This window comes from Pempheris klunzingeri, chromosome 24 (assembly GCF_042242105.1).
Source record: "Pempheris klunzingeri isolate RE-2024b chromosome 24, fPemKlu1.hap1, whole genome shotgun sequence".
NCBI classification, from domain to species: Eukaryota; Metazoa; Chordata; class Actinopteri; order Acropomatiformes; family Pempheridae; genus Pempheris; species Pempheris klunzingeri.
The window spans coordinates 1,372,508-1,397,846 of record NC_092035.1 but is presented as its reverse complement, the minus strand read 5'-3'; the positions used below and the strand labels follow the sequence as shown (position 1 = coordinate 1,397,846).

The following is a 25,339-nucleotide window of genomic DNA, read 5'->3' as shown; positions in this document are numbered from 1 at the left end:
GAGAGCTCCAGTGTCTGTCCTCCCTGTTTGGCTGCTCCATCCTGCAGGAGAAGCTGCTGTCATTTAATTTCACCTCCTCACTTCTAATGAAACGCCGTCAGGAGCCAGATGTGCTCCTCTGCCAAGTCTCTCAGCAGCGCTTTTGGCAGCGTGACTTCTGATCCACATGAAGTCATGATGCAGACGCCACGCTGCAAGAAACACAGAGTTTCTCTCCTTATTTCCCCAGAAAGTAAGAAATAAGTGTCCTTAACAGGCTGAAGGAGAGAAAACTCACTGAATCACCTCTCAGCTGGTCTACAAGAACCAGTCAACACGTTCTTCTGAAGCCTGGACACTGGATCAGTGCTGACCAGAGACCCAGGCTTTATAAACCCTTTGGTTTCTAATCTACGTCTCAGAAACATTCTGCTTCATCTGACAGCAGCTTCATGTGTTTACACACAAAACAGATGAAGAGGTTCTAAGATATATTTTTGTATCATTCAAATGAATGATGGTTAATGATGATGTTTCTTCATCACTGCTACATAAAACAGACTCCTCTTAAATCATTTTAAAGGGTCAGTGCACTTCTTTTCCTCCCCCTCTGATGATGTTCTAGCTGAAGCACTGAGCAGTTCTTTTTTTTAGCTCAGCTCAAGTCTTGTAATATTTCTTGCAGTGTGCAGCCCTGGTTTTCCAGCCAACCTCCCTCCCTCTCTCCCTCCCTCCCTCCCTCCCTCCCTCCCTCACACACTCTTGCTCACACACACTTCCTCTCCATCAGTCTTGTGCACCACCACCACCACCACCACTAGCAGCAGCAGCAGCAGCAGCCTCTCCTCAGAGATGGAGAGCTGGTAGGAGCGCAGCAGCAGCAGCAGCAGCCTCCCTCCCCTCCCCTCCTCTCTCCGGTGGATGCTGGATGTACCATGCGCTCTCCGCGGCTCTGGGCGGCTCTGTGCCTCCTCCTCACCGCCTCCTGCCGGCTCTGCGCGGCCGCCCGACACGGTAAGACCTGGAGTGTGCTCCTACAGCAGCTGATCCACTCAGCAGCGAGTTTGGAGTGAGCCACAGCACTTTATCTCACTGTGTGTGCCCCTTTATCAGCTCTGCTCCAGACACCATCAGACAGGCAGTGTTTCCTATGAGCTCTCTGTAGTCTAGTGCAGGATTTGTGGAGTCCCATCTGTTGTGCACTGAAGTGTGGATCCTTGCCTTAAAGGAGGAGACTGGCTGCCTGTAATCATCCTCTGGTGACTTTTATTGGAGATGTAGTAGATCACCAGATCACTTTCTCCTCTTATATCTGTTGTATTTTCTGCTCATCTGTTTCTAGTGCTGCTGAATTGCATCAGTGACGCAAAAGCTCTGACCACAGGTCAGCTGGGATGTGTCTGGCTGCCCGAGTGAATCATTTTGTTGTTCAGTCTGCAACGACACCAGCAAACACACCAGGGAGCAGCAGGAGGGAGGGAGGGAGGGAGGGAGGGAGGGGGGGAGGTGGTGTGATGGTTTGTTTTCAGCCTGTTTGGAGCCAACATCATCATCTACTACTAAATCCTGTCTGCTGCAGCTGTGAGGGAGGATTCACCCCATGAAGATGCCCTACGGTGGCCCTGGGGGGCATTTTAAATGGCCACAATGCAAATATGGCAGTAAAAGTGTTAATGAATGAGGTGTGAGACTCACAGGGGAGGTAAGGTGAGGTGTTATAAAGCCAGCAGACATATGCAGACTGTCATCAATAACAACAGAACCAGACTCCTGTTACATCATAGGAATAAATCCCTGAAGTCATTCAGCCAGTTTGCTCAGCGTTAACCTGCTGTGTCTGAAGTATGAACTTATCTGTAACAACAAAGAGCACAGACACAGAGCAACATGTCTCCTTGCTCACCTTAACCCTCACCTGGCTGCTGTGGTGTTCAGGGTCACCGTCCACATCCAGAGGTTAGAGTCCTCTGTGAGGAGGTATTTACAGCAGCAGACGCTTTAAGAAAACTGTTTTATACTCTAAACTTCACTAAGTGCTGCTGGAGGTTAAAAGTTCTCCTGCGGCCGGAGATGAAGAGAAGCTGAATAAATCGTTGTGGTCACAGCACATCTGCCCTCCACACACATCACAGCGTGAAGGAATGTAGAGCGGCATCAAAGTGATGCAGGATCTTCTCTCTTAGAGCTCATCAGACACCTTTAAACTGCTCTCCTGCTGTAAGGTCAAAGTCTGAGCAGTAATCATAAGGAGATGTGTGCTGACTTGTACCAGTGGGGTGGGGGGTGGAGGTCCTGCAGGTTTACTGTGGGAGATATGAACACGCTCTGTGGTGGGATTCGATATAATGGCTTTGAAAAACAGCAGCTGGTGCAGCTGTGAGGTGTCTGCCTGCATCCTTCCCTGCAGCTAATAATAAAATGATGAAGCTGATCAAGCTGCTCAGCACCTCCAGGCTGGAAGATCCCAGGAAAAACAGAGGGCGTTATAGGAAACAGATTCATCCAAAGCTATGAATCCCAACAGGAACATGGTAGTTATGAGTCATGAGTGACCTCGCAGCCACAGCTACTACGCCGGCTTCCTGTCTTCAAGCTCCACACAGCTCAGGGCTTCAGCACCACGGACAGCGACTCCGTATTCACTGTGAACGTCAGCCAAATCACTCCAGAGGGATTTATGACGTGTCTAGGGCCAGATTATGATACCTGAGGGTGTTTGAATGCTCTCTGGGGGTCTGCGGGGATGTTAATGGCAGTTTTGTTGCACGTTCAGGTCTCTGCTCTGATGTTTTCATCGCTTCCTTCAATAACTCGGTGTTAGACGTCACGGTGATGGTGTGACGGGAACATCACAGCCTAGTTAGACGGTGACATTAACGGGGGTGCAGATGGGGGTCAAGTCCAAGTTTGAGACCACAAAACAGAACAGAGCACATCTAATATTCCTCTTTTTCTTGTCTTAGCTCTGAGTGAGAGTGTTTTAGGTGTCCTGTTCTGAATTTACCCTAAATGTAGAATGTTTTATTGCACGCCATGACAGTTTAACCATAAAAGACCAAGACTGTAGACCAAAGATCTGGAAGACTGGAAGATCAAACTTAAAGGAGCAGGCTGTAGCATTATTCTAAAACTCTTTTCATTGCTGCTTGTGTGTCATGAGATTTGTTGACAGACTGGTCCTTTAAAATGGTGTGTGTGTGTGTGTGTGTGTGTGTGTGTGCAGTGGACCCAGTCAGATTGGATGTGATCACTCTGAAGGTTTAAAGGCGAGCTGAGCTGAGGAGGGTTAGAACCTCGCTGACACCACACAGGGCTCCTCCTGCTCCGTCCCGGCTGACTCATTCCACCTTAAATCTCCTCCGTCAGCCCTCCGTCAGCCTGGAGGCCTCTCAGAGCAGCGGCGGCAGCCACAAATGCCAGCAGCACCATTATGAAAATGACACTGGATTCAATCTGGCAGGAAGTTAATGGACCATAGAAGTGAAACACAGTGGCACTGATGATGATGATGATGATGATGATGGGAGTTCAGTTGCCGAGCTGATGATGAGTCAGCCTGATTTTTCTTTTTAGGTAAATGACATTTTGGAGTGATCTTTAATGGTGGATGTCAGACTGCAGATTAGAGCTCATCCAGTTCTTCTTTTTAACACCAGGTCGTCTCTTAAAGGCCAAACCTGGTCTGGTTTTAGCTGATTCACTACTAACCTGCAACAGCAAAGGCACCATGAGAGAAACTCAATGCTGTTGTATCATCGTGTTGGAGCTTACACTTCACTTGTGCTTCATCATGGCAGTGAAAACTATAGGAAGTATATTGATTTAAAATAGTTAGAGTCTGTGTGATGTTACAGACATGCTGCGAACACCAGAAGAGAGAAACATTAAAGAATCTGTTCTCCACCTTCTGAGAAAACAAAATGGAGCCGGTGCTGCTTGTAACCACAGAGGGAAGTGATGATGGAGGCTCTCTCTCTCTGTCTAATTAGTTTGTGTGAAACAGGAGAGAAAAGCTGGAGGAGTTTCCCCTGAGAAGCACCTCTGAGTCATTTTCATGGTTTTGCTGGTGAAATTGAGTCAAACAGAAGGAGCTGGTCGCCGAGCCTGTTTCTATGACACCCTGAGTTAAAAACCTCTTCAGGTTTCACTGCTGCCAAATCAGCTTCAGTGCAGAAACCTCCCTCTCGCTGGCTCCTGTGAGGCAGAGCAGGAGGAACGTTTCAACTGGTTTACAGGGAAGATGGACTTTCATCGAGCTTGGCTCCGGTGCTGCAACGAATTCTGGTGATTTCTGATAAAGTTTGAAGTGTTCTTAAGCTAAATGAACAGCTATATCCCATGGTGCATTGCTGAAGATGAAACTACCAAACAGGATATGAAGTAGTTAAAGAGCTCTGAACACAATGAGGACTTAAAGGTGACAAAAGTTTGACTGAAATAAGGTTTTGAATGCAGCACTTGTGGGATGTGAATGTTTCTTCCACTGCTAGAAGCTGTTTGACAGCGTCGGTCTGCTCATCAGTCGGTTCATTACTGCTCAGATCTCCTCTAATTTACAGGTAATGTGCGCTGGAGGAGGTGAGCGAGTGATGGACGGGCTGCAGGACGACGGAGGAGAGAGGAGGGGAGGGAGGAGAGATAAGATGGGAGGGAGGAGGGGGTGTGTGGGCGGAGGAGCGAGCAGAGATTAGTCATCGCGTGGCGTTGGGATGGAGGAGGCGACGGAGGGACGGATGGATGGAGGATCTCTCCGTTCTATGTTTAGCAGCTTTCTGCTTTAATGGAGATTCCAAAAGAAAAGACACTGATGTTGAGTTTAAGTGTCAAGCGAGGCTGTGGGAGAAAAGAGCGTCCCGTCACCAAAAACTGAAGGATGCTCTGCTTTCCTCACCTTCCTCTCTCTGTCTGTCTGTCTGAGAGACAAACAGAGTTTAGATCGTGTTTGAATCACACACACCATGTTTAAGAGAATATTTCAGTCTGTTTACAAAAGAAATCAGCTTCATCAGCGTCTTCGCAAAGAAAGAATCAAGAATTTTATTTTAAATGAAGCTTTAAAAAGCAGATTTAGTAGATCGGCTCCGCCCAGTTAGCGACGTCACAGCACCACGTTTAAGGAAGCAGCGACGTGACTGTGAATGTGGTGTGTTTGTGCAGGCTGTGCTGTGTGTTACCACCGCTTACATGAATAACACACACTCACACACACACACACACACACACACACACACACACACACACAGGATCACATAAATCCTTAATGAAAACCCAACGCAAACAGAACGAGTGAGCGGCTTCACATCTGCTGCTGTTTACAGCAGGTTAGGGAAAGGGAAAAGGTCACCTGTAGCACACACACACACACACACACACACACACACACACACACACATCACTTAGCAACATCAGGCTAAGTGATGGTGTGTCTCTCCATATATATGTCTGATAATAAACTTATCTGAGTGGCGTTTAAAGACCAGTGTTTTACAGCATGTTTCTGCTTCTGACCCGACAAAGTTCTGCTGAAAAAAGGTTAAAATAAAAAGTTTATTTGCGCTGAAATGACGCTGCGTTTAGGTGTAAAGGTTATCTGACTCTGCTGATGATGTGATGATTCTCGCTGTGGGTGGATTTGTCTTTATTTCTGCTTGTTTGTGTCTCTGCAGGCTGTTTGTTTGAGAAGAAGCTCTGTCCCAGAGACCAGCTGTGCAATGATGGTGAGCGTTTCCACTTTTATTCCACTTTTATTGCGGCTGCTGTAGGAGCGACGCTGCGTTCAGGGCCCAGAGAGGGAACCATGTTGCCTTCACATTCATAGTATTTATTATTATGTCATTACTTCCTCATAAGCGCTCGCTTTGATGCAGCATCTTCATCAACATTTTAGATGAATCCTCACAGCAGCAACAAGAAGAGCAACGTTTCTTCCAGTGAGGAAGCTTTGAGTGTTTTATCTCAGGATGCTGCTGCTGTCCAGCAAAGGTTATTACACAGATTCAGGTTAATTAAAGGTTCAAGTCACTCAAAAAAGCGATTGTGTTTGTCCGTGTCTACCCCCACACATCATGAGACAGAAGAGGAAACTAACACATCAAATATTTACACTGAGGCCTGAAAACCACAACTATGAAACAGGAGAGAGGAGATTAGCGTCATCATATCATCATAAAGACAAAAGTGCTTCAGTGTGAGAAACTGAAACAGATCCGATAGATAAAAAGTAAGAAAACAAGATAAAAGGTTTCTGTCACAGTCCCGGTGCCACAGAGGTGAAAGAATGACTTATTCTCTGTGATTTGGGCGGACTGAGCCTTTATTTATCACATTTATTATAATCCACACTGCTCAGATATGCTCCTCTGTCTGGCTGACGTAGATACCTTCCTCACCAGCAGGAAGCTCATATTTACGGTGCCCTGAATGCAGCGTGATGTGCATCGTAAGTCGACCAGCGGTGTGAAAACCCCAGCAGGCTTCAGGAGGCCGTGACGTGTCTCCTGTCCATCAAACAGCCAGGAGCTGGTTACCCGTCACGGCTCGGCCTGCCTGTCGTTACAAGAGCCTGCACGTGTGTGTGTGTGTGTGTGTGTGTGTGTGTGTGTGTGTGTGTGTGTGTGTGTGTGTGTGTGTGTGTGTGTGTGTGTGTGTGAGCGTGTGTGTGTGTGTGTGTGTGTGTGTGTGTGTGTGTGTGTCAGCCCTAAGAGGCAGCTGCATTATTGATGGCGGCTTGTGTCTGCGTCGGCCTCCAGGATGTTTTGTTCCCTGTTTCCAGAGACGGGAACATGTAGGGAACATGGGAGAGTCCCAGAAATGTAGGAATGAGAGGACGTGAGAAAAGAGAGCAACAGGTGCAAACACACTGTTTCATAACCTGAAGCACCTGGAAGCACCTGGAACACATAAGAGAAGAAAGCATCACAGATATTTGAGTGAAATGAATTTAAGTCCAGACTTGTACACAAACTCCTTCCGCGTCCTTAAACGTCTCTGATCTGGAATATTTCTTTAATAATCCTTTACAGGAAATGGCAGTGACACGGTAGCTTCAAAGCTACACCACACATTTCCTCAGGTGTCTTTCATTCTTACTGAGTTAAAATACAATAAATAGATACTAAGAAAAATCTATTTAATTCCAGACTGCCGTCAGAAAATGACACTTTTCTTGCCTTAGAATATCTGTAATCTAGTGTTTAAGTAAAATAAACTTAATCCTGAATCATCTTTGTTAATGAATAAGCACATTCCAGACTGCACTGAAAAAATGGCCAGTTTTGTTTCTTCATACATCAGTAATCTGTAGTGTGTGTGTGTGTGTGTGTGTGTGTGTGAGAAGAATGATGGTTTGCCCATGAGATTCATAACGCCGTCAGAAAGGTGGAATATGGAGGGAGGGAGAGAAAAGGAGCCAAAGAGCAACGTAAACAAGGTCTCCCTCCGTCAGCCGCTCTCCGCCAATCGCAGCTCTCCCTGACCGTCTCTATGACAACAGTGACATCACTTGCCTGACGACCAAGTGTCTCCCTCGTGTGTGTGTGTGTGTGTTTGATGAGAGATGTAGAGACAGAGGTGATGACTCACCACGGCCCACACACACACACACACACACACACACACACACACACACTCAGTGCGATTAGTGTGTATCTGCAGGCTTGTGTGTGTGTGTGTGTGTGTGTGTGTGTGTGTGTTTCCTTCTTCTTCCTGTTTGCTTCCCGTCGGTTCTGTCAAATAATCGAGTCCCAGAAACACGTTTGTGGTCAACAGATGTGTAAATGTATGGAGATTAAAGGACCAGTCCGCCCAAACCTAAAACAATTCTTACTCATCTCTTTTTGCTTGTGACCCTTTAAAGTGAAGCACTGAGGCCCGAGGAGGCGTCCAGTTAATCTCTTGTTCTTCTGTGGAGTTTTTGTGGTTGGATTTAAGACAGAAACCTCAGAGACAGATATCTGAAAGCCTGTGCAGATGAAACCTAAACTTTCTGTCACTGGAGGTGAGCGAGGAAGGAATTTAGAGTTTGTAACTTGGTGTTTTGTTGTGACGTGCAGCCGTCCTGAGCTGTTCACTGTGCACACGTAGAGACGGAAACTAAATAAAATCCTGCTTTACTCCTGCAGGAGGGGAAGTGGCAGGTTGAAGTCACCATTTTGTGGGTTATTTAAATCTAAACAAGGTCATAAGCGACATAAAGACACGTAAAGCTTGGTCTGACTCGTCGCTCTCTTCCCGTGCAGACGGTTTGTTCGGACAGTGCCAGACTCCTCGCCAGGAGCCCGTCCAGTACCAGGTGTCCGTCCCCGTCCTGCACAAGCTGCAGGAAGTCCTCAAGGACCTGATGGTGCAAGGTGAGTCTACGTCTGAGTCTACGTCTGAGTCTGAGGAGACGTCAGACAGGAGGGAGCTTTTCCTGATGTTTCTGTCCCCCCCCAGGTCTGACCTGGAGGGACGACTACACCCAGGAGATCATCAGCCGGGAGCTGAGTCGCGTCCCCACCATCGGCTCGTCCTCCAAACTTCATGAGAAGGCGTCCAAACAGTAAGAACCCCCCCCCCCCCCAAGATCAGTCCAGAAGCACAGCAAACACACAGGAACAGCAGACTCTGAGGGGGGGGGGTTTGAAACCAATGAACAGTCTCCTTTCTCAGGTTGTCCAGAGCATCGGGCCCCAGTCAGCGGAGGGTTCAGGGCCCCGAGGAGCCGGCCGACCCCGAGATGATGCAGCAGTACGTGGACTACATGATCCTGGACCCCTCCCGGGCCTCCGTCCACATGCAGACGCCCCTGCTGGACCCCTACACCTACCGCCAGGTGGGACCCCCCATCTAACTATGAAGAGACTCACTGTAAAGGCCAGAAAGATTGATGAGGATGATGATGATGGTGATGATGATGATGGTGATGATGATGATGATGATGATGATGATGATGATGATGATGCTGATGATGATGCTGATGATGGTGATGATGATGATGATGATGATGATGATGATGATGATGATGCTGATGATGATGCTGATGATGGTGATGATGATGATGATGATGATGATGATGATGATGATGCTGATGATGATGCTGATGATGATGCTGCTGATGATGCTGATGATACTGATGATGATGATGCTGATGCTGCTGATGATGCTGCTGATACTGATGATGATGATGATGATGTCTGTTGCTGCAGCAGCAGTTCGGCTACCAGGATGAAGAGGAGCGCTCCCTCAACTCTCTGGACGACTCCCCGGCCTTCCCGCTCCTCGCCTCCCCCTCTCGCTCCAGATCCCGAGGGAACCCCCTGGACAGAGACCGGCAGCTCCTCCAGGACCTGGTGTCCTTTTACCTCACCTCCCCCTCTGCCTCCTCCTCCTCTTCTTCCTCCTCCTCCTCCTCCTCCTCTCCTGTGCAGTCCCTCTCCCGCCACAGAGGGGCAGGGGGATTTCCCTCTTCGCTGTCTTCCCCCTCCTCATCATCACCCTCCTCCTCCTCCTCATCCTCCTCCTCCTCCTCCTCCTCGTCCTCCTCCCTCTTCCCGGAGCTGGACTTCCCGCTGGACTACGGAGAGGACTACATTTCCCAGGTGGCTCAGCTCGGCCGGCAGCAGCAGGCGGAGAAGAAGAAGGTGCAGCAGGAGTACGACGTCCTGTTGGGACTGGATGGTGAGAGAGGAGAGGAAGAGGAGAAGCTGCTCTTCCTGCTTTACCTTTAACATCCAAAAGTGTTTTCACTGTGGTGTCAGTACTTTAACTGACCAGGAAGTGTGTGTGTGTGTGTGTGTGTGTGTGTGTGTGTGTGTGTGTGTGTGTGTGTGTGTGTGTGTGTGTGTCAGAGCGCTCCCTACACAGACTGGCTCTGCTGCTCGACCACTACGGCCTGGACATGAAGGACCTGTCCCCCGAGCAGAGGGACAAGCTGCCGGCCGCCCTGAAGCAGCTGCAGCTGGACTCGTCCTTCGGCCACGGAGAGACCAAAGGTGGGTCTGCTGCTCCTCATGCTGCACAAATTCATCAAAAAAGATCATTAAAGTGCTTAAAATTGTCGGTTTCTTCTAGAAAATGTGACAAAGTTATGTCTATTCTGATATTAAACCACAAATGAAACACAGATCCGTCCCTTAAAAGTCCCATTTAACGCAACATGCTCTTTGTAACGTGTGCTCAGTGTCCCTGATGTGTCGTTAAAGACGATCCTCTTACTGTTAAACGTGTGTGAAAACGCTCTGTTTAGCTTTGGCTCCCTTTGTGATGTCATAAGGGGATCTGTTGGTCATGTGACCTGCTCCAGCAACATGTTCTTTGACCATTAAACCACATAAATCTGCTCTCGTAAGTAATATAATCAGTCTGAGATCAGCTGCTGGACCTTTAAAAGGTTTGATGAGTCCAGATCTCCTGTCTTCTGTTGCTGGTGACCATGTTTTGCTTTTGTTCTCCTTTTCAGTTAAATATGGAGGCGACGCTGCCGCAGGAAAGAAGGTGAGCCTCTCGTTTTGTTTTATCTTTATTTTTATCGCTGTCACTTCAGTCCCAGAAGAAACTGATTCAGGCCGTGGCGACGTCTTTAAAAACAAACCGCTAAATGTGTTTCTTAGAGCTGCGACAGTTTCCTCTGATCATAGAGCATAAAGTAAAACCATGAATCTCGTGGTTTTGGTTTGTATTATTTTGATGTTTTCTCACAGAATGTTTATTTATTTTATTGTTTTTAAGAAGCAGTTATGGAATTTTTTATATTTTATATTAACATCACTGTTTTTATGTATTTTTAATAAATTTAATATATCTTTTTATTTATTTAAAGTTTTTGTTTTATTTATTTATTCTGTAAGGTGCACCTCCTCCTCATGTGTGTGTGTGTGTGTGTGTGTGTGTGTCCATCAGGTCACTGAGGGCGCCATGGCGTACAAGATGGCCGCCCCCGAGGCTCCGCCCTCCACCGTCCAGCCCCCCAGACCGGAGGGGGGCCAGAGGGACGGGGGCGGGGCCAAACCAAGAGCAAAGGAGGCGGAGGCGGCGGCCGAGGAGTACGGCTACATTGTCACCAACCAGAGGTACAGCACGCCACGCCACGTGTGTGTGTGTGTGTGTGTGTTTATGTGTGTGTGTATGTTCATGTTCGTGTGTGTGTGTGTGTGTGTGTGTGTGTGTGTGTGTGTGTGTGTGTGTGTGTGTGTGTGTGTGCAGCCCCCTCAGTCTGGACGTCGGGCTGTGGGTGCTGCAGCGTCTGTCAGAGAGGACGGGCCTCTCCACCACCTCCTTCGACAACATCAGGTAGGACGCCGGTGGTCCTGAACCCCCCCAGGTCTGTCAGACCCCCCTGTCCCCCCTGTGGGTGGCTGACTGACACTTCTGTAGGAGTTTGCCGGCTGGACGGCGGGTTCAGGTGGTCCTGGTGGGTTCAGGTGGTCCTGGTGGGTTCAGGTGGTCCTTGTGGTCTGCTGGAGTCCACGTGAAAGAATATGTAATAAAAAACAGGAAAGAGAAACTCCTCATTGTACTTGTAGGTGTGTACTTGTAGGTGTGTACTTGTAGGTGTGTACCTGTAGGTGTGTACTTGTAGGCGTGTACCTGTAGGTGTGTACTTGTAGGCGTGTACTTGTAGGTGTGTACCTGTAGGCGTGTACCTGTAGGCGTGTACCTGTAGGTGTGTACTTGTAGGCGTGTACTTGTAGGTGTGTACCTGTAGGTGTGTACCTGTAGGCGTGTACCTGTAGGCGTGTACCTGTAGGTGTGTACTTGTAGGCGTGTACCTGTAGGCGTGTACCTGTAGGTGTGTACCTGTAGGTGTGTACTTGTAGGCGTGTACCTGTAGGCGTGTACTTGTAGGTGTGTACTTGTAGGCGTGTACCTGTAGGCGTGTACCTGTAGGCGTGTACCTGTAGGCGTGTACTTGTAGGCATGTACCTGTAGGTGTGTACCTGTAGGTGTGTACCTGTAGGTGTGTACTTGTAGGCGTGTACCTGTAGGCGTGTACCTGTAGGCGTGTACCTGTAGGCATGTACCTGTAGGTGTGTACCTGTAGGTGTGTACTTGTAGGTGTGTACCTGTAGGCATGTACCTGTAGGCGTGTACTTGTAGGCGTGTACCTGTAGGTGTGTACCTGTAGGCGTGTACTTGTAGGTGTGTACCTGTAGGTGTGTACCTGTAGGTGTGTACCTGTAGGTGTGTACTTGGTCACCTCGTGGACGTACTGAGTGACCGTGGACCTGCTCTGTGTTCGCTCCTCTGCAGTGTGGTCGGACCGGCCGTCACCTTCAGGGTCAGACCAAACTCCAAGAACCTGACTGCGGCTGACGTGGCGCAGAAAGCCGGTAAGGAAGCCTGGGTTGTACTTCAAATACCAGTACTGCAAGTACTGTGAGTACTGTGAGTACTGCGAGTACTGCAGTACTGCGAGTACTGCAGTACTTCACTACCATGTTTCTCTCCCTGCAGTTGCGGAGAAGAACTTCCTGGAGTCAGAGACGGGCCTGAAGGTGCTGCAGGGCGGCGTTGGAGAGGTGAGCACCCGAGGCTGCTGGGAAATGAGTGGGGGTGGGGGTTAATTTGGATGGAGGGATGAAGAGGAGGGGGGGAGGAAGATATGACTAGTATGGATGCACTGGCTCCTACCGCGGTTGCCATGACGACCACTGATGCTACTGTCACTACCACAGTAGAGTTTTCACCAAAGTAAAACCTACCTGCATTTCACAATAATAATAATTCATTCGTGTCTTAACTGGTAAAGATGGAGCTCATTTTAATATGTTTATAAAAGATATACCAGAATTTGTTTTTGTTTTGATAATAAAATAGAAGAAATGTGGTTTAAAAAAAGTGCTCTTTAAAATGCAGTGAAAAGGAAATATAAAGTAATGTGGAAACAGTAAGTGATAGAAAGGTTTCTTTCAAAATAAAATCCGATTTAAAAAAAAAAAAAAAAAAAAAAAAAAAAACTTTTGTTTTGAAAATCAGTCCCGGAATTCCAGTTAGTATACATCCGGTGTAACTTGACTGTCCTGATATTTGGGCTCCATGTGGACGCTCCTCATCGAGCTTTGTGGTGAGTGAAAAGTTTAGTTTATTAACTCAGCAGCTCACCGTGAAGCTATAAAGTTTATTTATGAGCCTAACAAGTGAAATAATGTGATAAAGACGGTTTGTTGCCTATAAAATGTTCTTCTAACACTCCAGCAGTCAGATCTGTGTGACACTCATGTATATTATCTATATAAAGTGGCATTCCAGTGTCTTTATATAATATAAAGCTCTAAATACTGTTTTTAAGGGACATTTTCCAGCTTTTTAGCATCATAACTTTTAAAAACCTCCATAATATTCATGAACTTGTAGTAATCTGTTGTGCTACACATGTTTTTTTTATTCATGTCAGCATTTCTGCAGCTCTGATCTGACAGCGACACTTATTTTAAGGAGCCTTTAGTCTGTTTTAAGGTCTTTTTTTAAGGGTTGATTTTTGTGCTAAGAGCTGAAGCCGTAAATTAAAGAGAGAAGAAGAAGAAAACTTCAACTCTTCTTCAGTTTCACACACACATGCTGAACCCCGGCTGGGCCCCTTTATAATAGCAGGTGAAGCCCCCCACCACCACCACCAGCACCAGCACCAGCACCCCCAGCTCAGACTTTAATGTCTTTCAGATACCACACACACAGACAGAGCCCCTCACATTCCTGAGGCCCACGGAGAGGAAGGAGGAGGTATGAAGGGTCAAGAGAGACAATTCATCCAGGGAGGAGGAGGAGGAGGAGGAAGAGGAGGAAGAGGAGGTGTTTACATGTTTAGATTTATTCATTAATTTAGATTTAAAACATGTAATTCATTAGAAAGATAGAAAACAAAATAGATACTAACGATAATACCACTTCAAATAAGGTATTTTAATACACACATGTACACACACAGCATCCTCCTCCTCCTCCTCCTCCTCCTCCTCCTCCTCCTCCTCCTCCTCCTCCTCCTCCTCCTCATTGGTTATCTGGGAGTGTGTGAGCATCTGAAGAACTATAACCATGTTGTCTTTCCTGCCTCAGAGGAATGATGGGAAGGCGTTGCCCCTGGCGACTCGAGTGCAGCCCAGCTCCCGCTGGGTGTTCGCCACGCTGGTGGCCATGGCCTGCATCGGCAGCATCCTGGTGGCGGCCATGACCATCGCCTGCCTGCGTCACCACGCCCACCGGCTGGCGGCGAAGAAGCTGGGCCTGGGGCCGGAGGGGGGCAGCTTCAGCCACCAGGAGTACCAGGTGAGGAAACATGGCTTCCCCTCTGCACAAGGGAGGCGTTCAACTTCAACTTTGAAATTTGAATTTTATGTGTCAGCTTGTTGCAAAGCCACCAAATGATTTAAAGATATACCAGTGGAGGTTTAAGGAACATTTAAAAACTCAATCATTAAGATAACATGAAAAGTTAAGACAATAAAAGCACGTTAAATGGGATCACTGTCAGCTGGTGAGGAACCTGACTGATGCAGTAGTGTAACAGCGTGACGCATGCATACCCGGCTCACCAGGACCTGTGTCGCCAGCACATGGCCTCCAAAGGCGCCTTCGGACGCCTGGAAGCTGCTGCCCTCGGCGCCGTGGGAGGAGCGAGCGGAGGAGGAGGTGGTGGTGGAGGAGGAGGAGCAGGTGCCGGGGTCGGGGGAGGAGCAGGAGCAGCGGGAGGCGCAGACTCCAGGGTGAGCAGCGTGTCGTCCCAGTTCAGCGACGGAGCCCAGCCCAGCCCGAGCTCCCACAGCAGCACGCCGTCGTGGTGCGAGGAGCCGGCGCAGGCCAACATGGACATCTCCACCGGTCACATGATACTGGTCAGTATGGACGCTGGCCACATGATCAGCAGGACAGGAAGCAGAACAACAGCACAAAGTCAGATGCCATTGATGGCGCTGACTTCCACATTAACATTTTTCAGACCTTTAACTGTGTTTCAGTGTCACTCAGGCCCTTAATACACCCTAAAATGCTGTTTAAACAATAAAAACATTCACTTTTCAACCAAATTTCAGCTTAAATTGAACCTTTTTAACCTCATTTGAGCTGCAAATCATCAAATCAAAGCAAACCCCTCAACAAAATATTTAGAGAATCAGGTGTGTCTGTATTTTTGGGACTGAATGAAATGATTTGCACTTTAACAAATTCAACAATGCAAACAAATGGAGTGTGAAAAGCTGTGCACTGTGTTGCTAACGCCCCTCAGGCCTACATGGAGGACCACCTGAGGAACAAGGACCGTCTGATGAAGGAGTGGGAGGCTCTGTGCTCCTACCAGGCCGAGCCCAGCGCCGTCTCCGTAGCTCAGAGCGACGCCAACGCCAAGAAGAACCGCTGCCCCGACTCCGTGCCCTGTGAGTCCCAGCAGCTGCTTCACTTCCAATACGACCGCTGATGCACACAGACAGCCAGAGTTCTTCATTTGAACCTTTAGGCTGAAAAAAGCAGATCTGAAGCAGCTTGTCTCAAGTTAGAGCCCAGAAATGTCAGGCTGAATTATGGGAGAAATGTGTCTAACAGGATGCATCAGACATCCAAGATATTAAGGCATAAAAGGTATGATTTTATATATTTTATAAATACTGTTGGATCCAAACTAACTCTATAAAACACCAAAATCACAGCCTACTGGAGGAAGCAGTAGACCAGCAATGACTGTGTTCTGTTAGGTAAAATTACTGTTTTTGTGAATGGAGTCTGGTGCCTTTTAAGGTATTGATAAAACAGCTGTTCCTCACCAGACTCCATTCACAAAAACAGTAATTTTACCTTGCAGAACGCAGGTCTTTGTGCTACTTTGGTGTTTTTTGGTGTGTTAGTTTGGATCAACTCACGCCACAACACAAACTAACTAATCTAGGCAGCAGCAGACCAGCAGCTCCTGTGTCCTGTGAGCTAAAATCCCTGTTTTTCTGAATGTAGTCTGGTGTGTGTGCTGTTTGTGGTTAAACCAAAAGGATCTTCCAGGTCTCTCTCTGTAGGGATCCTTTCCATGATGCTGTCACACACTGGTTTTTATACCTACCAGTCATTTCAACCCAAAATACATAAAAACAAGGTCACTGTTGTCCTTCAGATGACCACTCACGGGTGAAGCTGAAGGCGGAGATCAACCCTTCGCGCTCCGACTACATCAACGCCAGCACCATAGTAAGTCTCACTATTAACCTCCACACTATTTGACACGTTTATCGCCTCCCCGTTAGCACTCAGAGATCTGATCTGTATGTCCCCTAATAATCTGACGCCTCCCCTCAGATCGAGCACGACCCCCGGATGCCGGCCTACATCGCCACCCAGGGCCCCCTGTCGCACACCATCTCTGACTTCTGGCAGGTCAGAATAAACCTTTTATTTACAGTCGGTTATTATAATGGCTCAACATGTCATTTAACAATTTAACTTAGAGATGGATTGTATATTAAGAGGATGTGCAAATGTAGTTTGTTTTATTAGTTTATTTGTAAGAATAAAGAAGAGTTAATAAATAAGATTTTTTTTAAATCTTACAGTCAGGCAGGAGAGAGGATGAAGGGAATTACTGTCTGGATTTTATCATGTGTTTATCTAAATCTGAATAAGACTGTCAGTCATACAAAATGGTAAATTAAAGTGATCAGCTGCTCTTTAGTGTATTTTATATATTATTTTATTATGTTATTTTGCTGTAAAATGTGTTTAAAAGATGCAACAAATGGTAAAAATCTATAAAAACTGAAAGTTACTGCTTTTATTTGAGCCCCATTTAAACAGCTTACTGTCGTTGGTTCCATTTCACTGATAATTGATGATGATGATGATGATGATGATGATGATGATGATGATGATGGTGTCGTTGTGCAGATGGTCTGGGAGAACGGCTGCACTGTGATTGTGATGATGACGGCTCTGGTGGAGGATGGAGAGAAACAGTGTGACCGCTACTGGCCCGATGAAGGCTCGTCACTCTACCACATCTACGAAGTAAGAGGGGTGTGTGTGTGTGTGTGTGTGTGTGTGTGTGTGTGTGTGTGTGTGTGTGTGTGTGTGTGTGTGTGTGTGTGTGTGTGTGTGTGTGTGTGTGTGTGTGTGTGTCTGACCTGACGTTTTCCCTTCGTCCAGGTGAACTTGGTGTCGGAGCACATCTGGTGTAACGACTTCCTGGTTCGGAGCTTCTACCTGAAGAACGTGCAGACGCAGGAGACCCGCACGCTCACTCAGTTCCACTTCCTCAGCTGGCCGGCTCAGGGCATCCCCACCTCCACGCGGCCCCTGCTGGACTTCCGCAGGTACCGCTGCTACCTGGACGTCCTCACGTCGACACTGAACATAGATGCAGGAGCTTATTTCAAAGCCGATGGTACCCTAAAAAGGAACAGAACCTCATTGAAAATTCAATAGATTTAAGAATCTGGAATTTCAAAAGGAACATCACTTAGTGTCTTCAGTCAGCTTGTGTGAACAAACCTCCCAGACAAAGTCACATGTTACTGCATTACTGAGGTGTTTGTGCTCTGAGATATTAATGAATTAAGACCCTGACACACGATTAATCAGGCAAAATCAAAGCGTCAAGTCTCCCTGTAATTTGAGTTTTTTTTAGCTGAAGTTCTGCACAGCGTTCAGTCTAAAAGAAGTGTTAAAATGTGAAGATTCAAACCAATCTGTACTTGTACATTTGTTAATGTGGGCTAAAAAATACCCTCCTATGAAGTCATTTCTGTCCTCAAAACCTTTTTCCTCCAAAAAAGTGAAGAAAAACTGCATCAGAATAGAAATAAACAGATTTCCAACAGAAATAAACTTATAATATAATATTAAAGGCTACATATTTCACATGCACGCTGCCAAGCATGTTTATCCATCCTCCATCCTTCTGTCTGTCCTCCTCCTCCTCCTGCTCCTCCTCCTCCTCCTCCTCCTCCTCCCCCCTACCGTCCTCCCCCCTGTGCGATGGAGGTCAGCGGGGCCCCTGGTTTAGTTTTCAACATATCTGTCTGTGTCATTCTTGTGGTTTGCAGCTAGTAGTCTGGGTCCAGTTGCATAGTCACAAAAATGATCATGGACTGGTGTGGCTGCAGCAGGAGGTCCATCGCCGAACCCCCCCCACTTTATACCCCCCCTATCTATCTATCTATCTATCTATCTATCTATCTATCTATCTATCTATCTATCTATCTATCTATCTATCTATCTATCTATCTATCTATCTATCTATCTGTCTGTCTGTCTGTCTGTCTGTCTGTCTGTCTGTCTGTCTATCTATCAGTAACTTTTTCTGATTTCTTTAACTTCTTTTCATTTCCTCTCTTTTCTCCTCAGGAAGGTGAATAAATGCTACAGAGGACGGTCCTGCCCCATCATCGTGCACTGCAGGTAGACCTGCACACCTGTGCACCTCCAGACAGGTGTCATTTAGTAGACCTCATTTAGACCTTTAGACCTTTAGACCTAATTTAGACCTCATTTAGACCTTTAGACCTCATTTAGACCTCATTTAGACCTTCAGACCTCATTTAGACCTTTAGACCTCATTCAGACCTCATTAGACCTTCAGACCTCATTTAGACCTCATTAGACCTTCAGACCTCATTTAGACCTCAATCGGACCTCATTTAGACCTTTAGACCTCATTAGACCTCATTCAGACCTCATTCAGACCTCATTAGACCTCATTTAGACCTTCAGACCTCATTCAGACCTCATTCAGACCTCATTTAGACCTCATTTAGACCTTCAGACCTCATTCAGACCTCATTCAGACCTCATTAGACCTCATTTAGACCTTCAGACCTCATTCAGACCTCATTCAGACCTCATTCAGACCTCATTTAGACCTCATTTTGACCTTCAGACCTCATTCAGACCTTATTTAGACCTGCTACACCACATCGGTCCACTGGGTGGCAGACATAAGCAGCAGTTTGGTAAAAAGCCTTCAGACTTAAAGTTTGAGGTCTGAAATAAATCAGATATTATCTCTTCACCTCGTTTCACTTATGTCGCACTAATATTTGTCCTTAAAATACACAGAGAGCCAGTTTTGAATTCCTCAGCATCATGAAGCTCTTGGTGCATGTCTGTTTTTTTAAAGTGCTGCACAGCTTATTAGTAAGTCGCAAGTTTCAGTTTCACCCTCGATTACTTTCACTCATTGTGTGCTTTGTGTCGTTTCCATAGCGACGGGACAGGCCGGACCGGCACGTACATCCTGATCGACATGGTCCTCAACCGCATGGCTAAAGGTGACGTTTGTTCATGTGTGTCTGTCGGACAGTAAGAGGATCTGATGGATGCGCTCGGTGTTAAAGTCTGCCCCCCCCCCTCCTGCAGGTGTGAAAGAGATCGACATCGCTGCCACGCTGGAGCACGTCCGCGACCAAAGGCCCGGGATGGTCCGCACCAAGGTTTGGATCCCTTTCTTACCGCATACAATGACTGTGTGTTGCTTTTTGATTCATTAACATCTGAGCGTGTCCACACTAAAAACATAGGCACCAAAAGTACTTAGAATATTTCAGAGTTCTGTTTCCCCCTCTACATTTAGTTCTGGTGCTGAGGAGCCATGAACCTGAATCCTTGTAATGCCCAGCAGGGGGCGACTCCTTCCTGATTCCTGATCAGTTTCTGCTCTCAGTCTCTCCTTTACAGTCTTCTTCAGCACAGCAGGATGTTCATTTACTAAATGTTGGCCCCATTTTTCAAGAAATCTTGACTAAATCTTGAAGAATCTGTCACTTTCATTGTGCATAAAGTGTCCTACATGCTGCACTCTCTACATATATGTGACTGTAAGTGGAGAAATACAGAGATTTGGTTTGATTTCACCAAATTCACACCTCACTAAGACTGATTGGTGGTTCCATGTGTGGAGGTGAGGGTTCAGTTCCCTCCCTCACATGCTTTGTAGTGGTTTTTATAATCTCTTCATGCAGTCAGAACACAGCTGCAAAGAAAACCGATGATCAGTGAGACCAGATATCATCGCAGGACAAAACTAACTCCAGAGTCAGCTCAGTGAGATCAGCAGCTGACAGGTGATCTGGGATCAGGAGGCATGGGTTCAAGTCCCCTCTGACTCTCTTTACTCTGGATGCTTTTTCCTCCTCAGTGCTGACAAATACAATAAATACAACTTCCAGCACATGAACCGTAACTCCAGAGTCAGCTCAGTGAGATCAGATGCCGACAGGTGGTCTGGAAACATGGGTTCAACTCCCCTCTGACTCTCTTTACTTTAGCTCAGTGCTGACAAGCACAATAAGTACAACTTCCAGCACAAAACAACTAACTCCACATTCAGCTCAGTGAGATCAGGAGCTGACAGGAGATCAAGACACATGGGTTCAAATCCCCTCTGACTCTCTTTACTTTAGATGCTTTTTCCTCCTCAGTGCTAACAAATACAATAAGTAGAACTTCCAGCACATGGTGAGTAACCCCAGAGTCAGCTCAGTGAGATCAGATGCCGACAGGTGGTCTGGAAACATGGGTTCAACTCCCCTCTGACTCTCTTTACTTTAGCTCAGTGCTGACAAGCACAATAAGTACAACTTCCAGCACAAAACAACTAACTCCACATTCAGCTCAGTGAGATCAGGAGCTGACAGGAGATCAAGACACATGGGTTCAAATCCCCTCTGACTCTCTTTACTTTAGATGCTTTTTCCTCCTCAGTGCTAACAAATACAATAAGTAGAACTTCCAGCACATGGTGAGTAACCCCAGAGTCAGCTCAGTGAGATCAGATGCCAACAGCTGGTCTGGAAACATGGGTTCATCTCCCCTCTGACCCTCTTTACTATTTTACTTTACCTCAGTGTTGACAAACACAATAAGTAGAACTTCCAGTTCACAAAAACTAACTCCAGAGTCAGCTCAGTGAGATCAGCAGCTGACAGGTGATCTGGGATCAGGAGGCATGGGTTCAAGTCCCCTCTGACTCTCTTTACTCTGGATGCTTTTTCCTCCTCAGTGCTGACAAATACAATAAATACAACTTCCAGCACATGAAACGTAACTCCAGAGTCAGCTCAGTGAGATCAGATGCCAATGGCTGGTCTGGACACATGTGTTCAACTCCCCTCTGACTCTCTTTACTACTTTACTTTACTTTACCTCAGTGCTGACAAACACAATAAGTACAACTTCCAGCACAAAACAACTAACTCCACAGTCAGCTCAGTGAGATCAGGAGCTGACAGGTGATCTGGACACATGGGTTCAAATCCCCTCTGACTCTCTTTACTTTAGATGCTTTTTCCTCCTCAGTGCTAACAAACACAATAAGTACAACTTCCAGCACAAACCAACTAACTCCACAGTCAGCTCAGTGAGATAAGCAGCTGACAGGTGATCTGGAAACATGGGTTCAGATCCCTGCTGACTCTCTTTACTTTACCTCAGTGCTGACGAACACAATAAGTACAAGTTCCAGCACATGATGAGTAACTAGAGGAATGGCTCAGTGAGATCAGCAGCTGGCAGGTCATCTGGAAACATGGGTTCAAATCCTAGTTTCTCCTGTGTGGCTGAATTTAAGCCAATTAAATAATAGAAATAACTTGTTTTTGAAGAGCCATGAACCTGAATCCTTGTAATGCCCAGCAGGGGGCGACTCCTTCCTGATTCCTGATCAGTTTCTGCTCTCAGTCTCTCCTTTACAGTCTTCTTCAGCACAGCAGGATGTTCATTTACTAAATGTTGGCCCCATTTTTCAAGAAATCTTGACTAAATCTTGAAGAATCTGTCACTTTCATTGTGCATAAAGTGTCCTACATGCTGCACTCTCTACATATATGTGACTGTAAGTGGAGAAATACAGAGATTTGGTTTGATTTCACCAAATTCACACCTCACTAAGACTGATTGGTGGTTCCATGTGTGGAGGTGAGGGTTCAGTTCCCTCCCTCACATGCTTTGTAGTGGTTTTTATAATCTCTTCATGCAGTCAGAACACAGCTGCAAAGAAAACCGATGATCAGTGAGACCAGATATCATCTCAGGACAAAACTAACTCCAGAGTCAGCTCAGTGAGATCAGCAGCTGACAGGTGATCTGGGATCAGGAGGCATGGGTTCAAGTCCCCTCTGACTCTCTTTACTCTGGATGCTTTTTCCTCCTCAGTGCTGACAAATACAATAAATACAACTTCCAGCACATGAAACGTAACTCCAGAGTCAGCTCAGTGAGATCAGATGCCGACAGGTGGTCTGGAAACATGGGTTCAACTCCCCTCTGACTCGCTTTACTACTTTACTTTAGCTCAGTGCTGACAAGCACAATAAGTACAACTTCCAGCACAAAACAACTAACTCCACATTCAGCTCAGTGAGATCAGGAGCTGACAGGAGATCAAGACACATGGGTTCAAATCCCCTCTGACTCTCTTTACTTTAGATGCTTTTTCCTCCTCAGTGCTAACAAATACAATAAGTAGAACTTCCAGCACATGGTGAGTAACCCCAGAGTCAGCTCAGTGAGATCAGATGCCAACAGCTGGTCTGGAAACATGGGTTCAACTCCCCTCTGACCCTCTTTACTATTTTACTTTACCTCAGAGTTGACAAACACAATAAGTAGAACTTCCAGTTCACAAAAACTAACTCCAGAGTCAGCTCAGTGAGATCAGCAGCTGACAGGTGATCTGGGATCAGGAGGCATGGGTTCAAGTCCCCTCTGACTCTCTTTACTCTGGATGCTTTTTCCTCCTCAGTGCTGACAAATACAATAAATACAAGTTCCAGCACATGAAACGTAACTCCAGAGTCAGCTCAGTGAGATCAGATGCCAATGGCTGGTCTGGACACATGTGTTCAACTCCCCTCTGACTCTCTTTACTACTTTACTTTACCTCAGTGCTGACAAACACAATAAGTACAACTTCCAGCACAAAACAACTAACTCCACAGTCAGCTCAGTGCGATCAGGAGCTGACAGGTGATCTGGACACATGGGTTCAAATCCCTGCTGACTCTTTACTTTGGACGCTTTGTCCTCTTAAAACACAATAAATAGAAGTTCCAGCACATGAAGAGTAACTTCAGAGTCAGCTCAGTGAGATAAGCAGCTGACAGGAGCTCTGGAAACATGGGTTCAAATCCCATCTGACTCTCTTTACTTTACCTCAGTGCTGACAAACACAATAAATAGAAGTTCCAACACATGAAAAGTAACTCCAGAGTCAGCTCAGTGAGATAAACAGCTGACAGGACATCTGGAAACATGTGTTCAAATCCCATCTGACTCTCTTTACTTTACCTCAGTGCTGACAAACACAATAAATAGAAGTTCCAACACATGAAAAGTAACTCCAGAGTCAGCGCAGTGAGATAAACAGCTGACAGGCGATCTGGAAACATGGGTTCAAATCCCCTCTGACTCTCTTTACTTTACCTCAGTGCTGACAAACACAATAAATAGAAGTTCCAACACATGAAAAGTAACTCCAGAGTCAGCTCAGTGAGATAAACAGCTGACAGGTGATCTGGACACATGGGTTCAAATCCCTGCTGACTCTTTACTTTGGACGCTTTGTCCTCTTAAAACACAATAAATAGAAGTTCCAGCACATGAAGAGTAACTTCAGAGTCAGCTCAGTGAGATCAGCAGCTGACAGGTGATCTGGAAACATGGGTTCAAATCCTAGTTTCTCCTGTGTGGCTGAATTTAAACCAATTAAATAATAGAAATAACTTGTTTTTCTAACTTGCTTTTGTTTCATGTTAGACTGTATTTATATAATAATTAAAAACAAGAATTACAGCTATTATTTTACTATACAGTTACATTGTGAGTCTACCAACAATAGTAGTAGTTATATTATGAGTTTAAGTGCTGATTAAAGATTTTCAGGGAGTTTCTGTCTGTATATTCTGAGGTAGAAACAGCTAAAGATGGTAGTTTTGGTTCAGGTGGCACTGACTCACTTATTTTGATTTGTCACCTATTCCTCCACAGGTAGGAAGGATTTATTTATCTATTTTATTCTATTTTATATTATGTTCTACTTATCAGTTTTGTTTTAGCCACCAACAGCTATAATAATATATAATATTGTCCACATCCTCCTGCACACCAACCACCGCCACATTAAACTACAGCTGGCCACATATAGAACTACGACACCCACACATCAGTAAATGTCAGCAGCCCTCCTGAACGCCTCATTGATCATAACCTAATGATGTCGCCTCTGATGTTTCAGGACCAGTTTGAGTTCGCTCTGACCGCCGTCGCTGAGGAGGTCAACGCCATCCTCAAAGCTCTGCCCCAGTAAAACCAGTGGGACCCGGACTGGCCTCCTGACTGCCCCCGCCCCAACTCACAGCCCTGTCTGACCCTGCCTCCCCTGCCTGTGATGGTGATGATGGTTGTTATGATGAAGAATCATGTTGTGCTTCTCTGTTTTCCTGTTGGGTGACACCTTGAAACATCCTGGTGGTGTGAAAAAAGAATGAAAAAAACATATAATCACACGACTTTCTGGTCAGGAAGGATTTCCTCGGGCACACGTCGGATTTTTAAGGGTCCGTGGCACAGATACGATGTGTTCAGGGACATTCACAGGGTACAAAGTGCTGCATTCACGGCTAATCTCAAAGAAAGTTAATTAAAACCCATTCAAATGAAGTTTAAAGAAAACGATCGTCCCATCAGATTTAACCGACATATAAGGTGTCTGTAAATCAGACGTCTGCAGCCGAGGGTTTGGGCCACATGTGGGAAAATGTGAGTTAAATTCAGAATTCTGAGTTTATTTTTCATAATTACGAGTGTAAAGACAGATTTCTGAGAATACAGACAGATATTTTTTCATTCTTCATGTGGCCCTAATCCTCTTCTGTAGTAACTCCCGTTTTGAGCATTTAACAAAGTGCCAGGAACTCAAATTACACAGAAAAAAAAAGACACAAATCCTCTTAATATGACATAAAAACAGTTTATTCTCATGCAAAGTGTTTGTATCCAGACTCATTTTGTGCCTTTTTCATTAAAAGCCTGCGCATGCCTGGAAATCAGTGAATATATATTGATGATCTACAAATTTCTGACTGCACTTTCCCACCCTGAACGCATCCTCTGGCCCAGCTGACTGCATGTGAAGGAGCCACAGACCATAAAAACATGTGCTGTGGGTTCCGCCTGTGGAAATCCAGCCTGTCGCTGATTTAAAAGCATCAGGAGGCTCCAAGAAGATGTTTTGGGATGAATCGGGACTGAGGACACATCCTGTAGCCCCCACCCTTCCTCCTCCTCACATGACTAACGCCTGCAGAAACCCCAAACACACCACGTCCGTCTCTGTGTGCCATTCACATCGTCTGAAGTCCTGGATATATTGTCGTATACCTCACGCAAGTCAGAAAATGCATTAAAAAAACGAAGA

General features: G+C 46.2%; 1 protein-coding gene across 1 annotated transcript; it reads left to right on the top strand.

Annotated features, from left to right (window-relative positions):
* Positions 1-790: 790 nt before the first annotated feature.
* Positions 791-24,799, top strand: LOC139223526 (receptor-type tyrosine-protein phosphatase-like N). The gene is made up of 23 exons (XM_070855459.1): positions 791-993; positions 5,646-5,696; positions 8,217-8,327; positions 8,413-8,518; positions 8,629-8,791; positions 9,165-9,636; positions 9,807-9,950; positions 10,418-10,452; positions 10,858-11,027; positions 11,161-11,247; positions 12,208-12,287; positions 12,412-12,476; positions 14,011-14,220; positions 14,490-14,786; positions 15,179-15,326; positions 16,049-16,122; positions 16,231-16,308; positions 16,816-16,935; positions 17,074-17,240; positions 18,274-18,327; positions 19,132-19,196; positions 19,285-19,358; positions 24,158-24,799. The coding sequence occupies exons 1-23, from the start codon at positions 915-917 to the stop codon at positions 24,227-24,229; spliced, it is 2,922 nt and encodes a 973-aa protein (XP_070711560.1). The 5' UTR covers positions 791-914; the 3' UTR covers positions 24,230-24,799.
* The last annotated feature ends 540 nt before the right edge of the window (positions 24,800-25,339 follow it).

Bases quoted from the DNA above. Each gene is read 5' to 3' on its own strand.
- LOC139223526 (XM_070855459.1), top strand. From the start codon at position 915: ATGCGCTCTCCGCGGCTCTGGGCGGCTCTGTGCCTCCTCCTCACCGCC. The intron at 12,477-14,010 runs GTGAGCACCCGA...TTCCTGCCTCAG, and splicing joins TGCAGGGCGGCGTTGGAGAG to AGGAATGATGGGAAGGCGTT. The intron at 14,787-15,178 runs GTCAGTATGGAC...AACGCCCCTCAG, and splicing joins CCACCGGTCACATGATACTG to GCCTACATGGAGGACCACCT.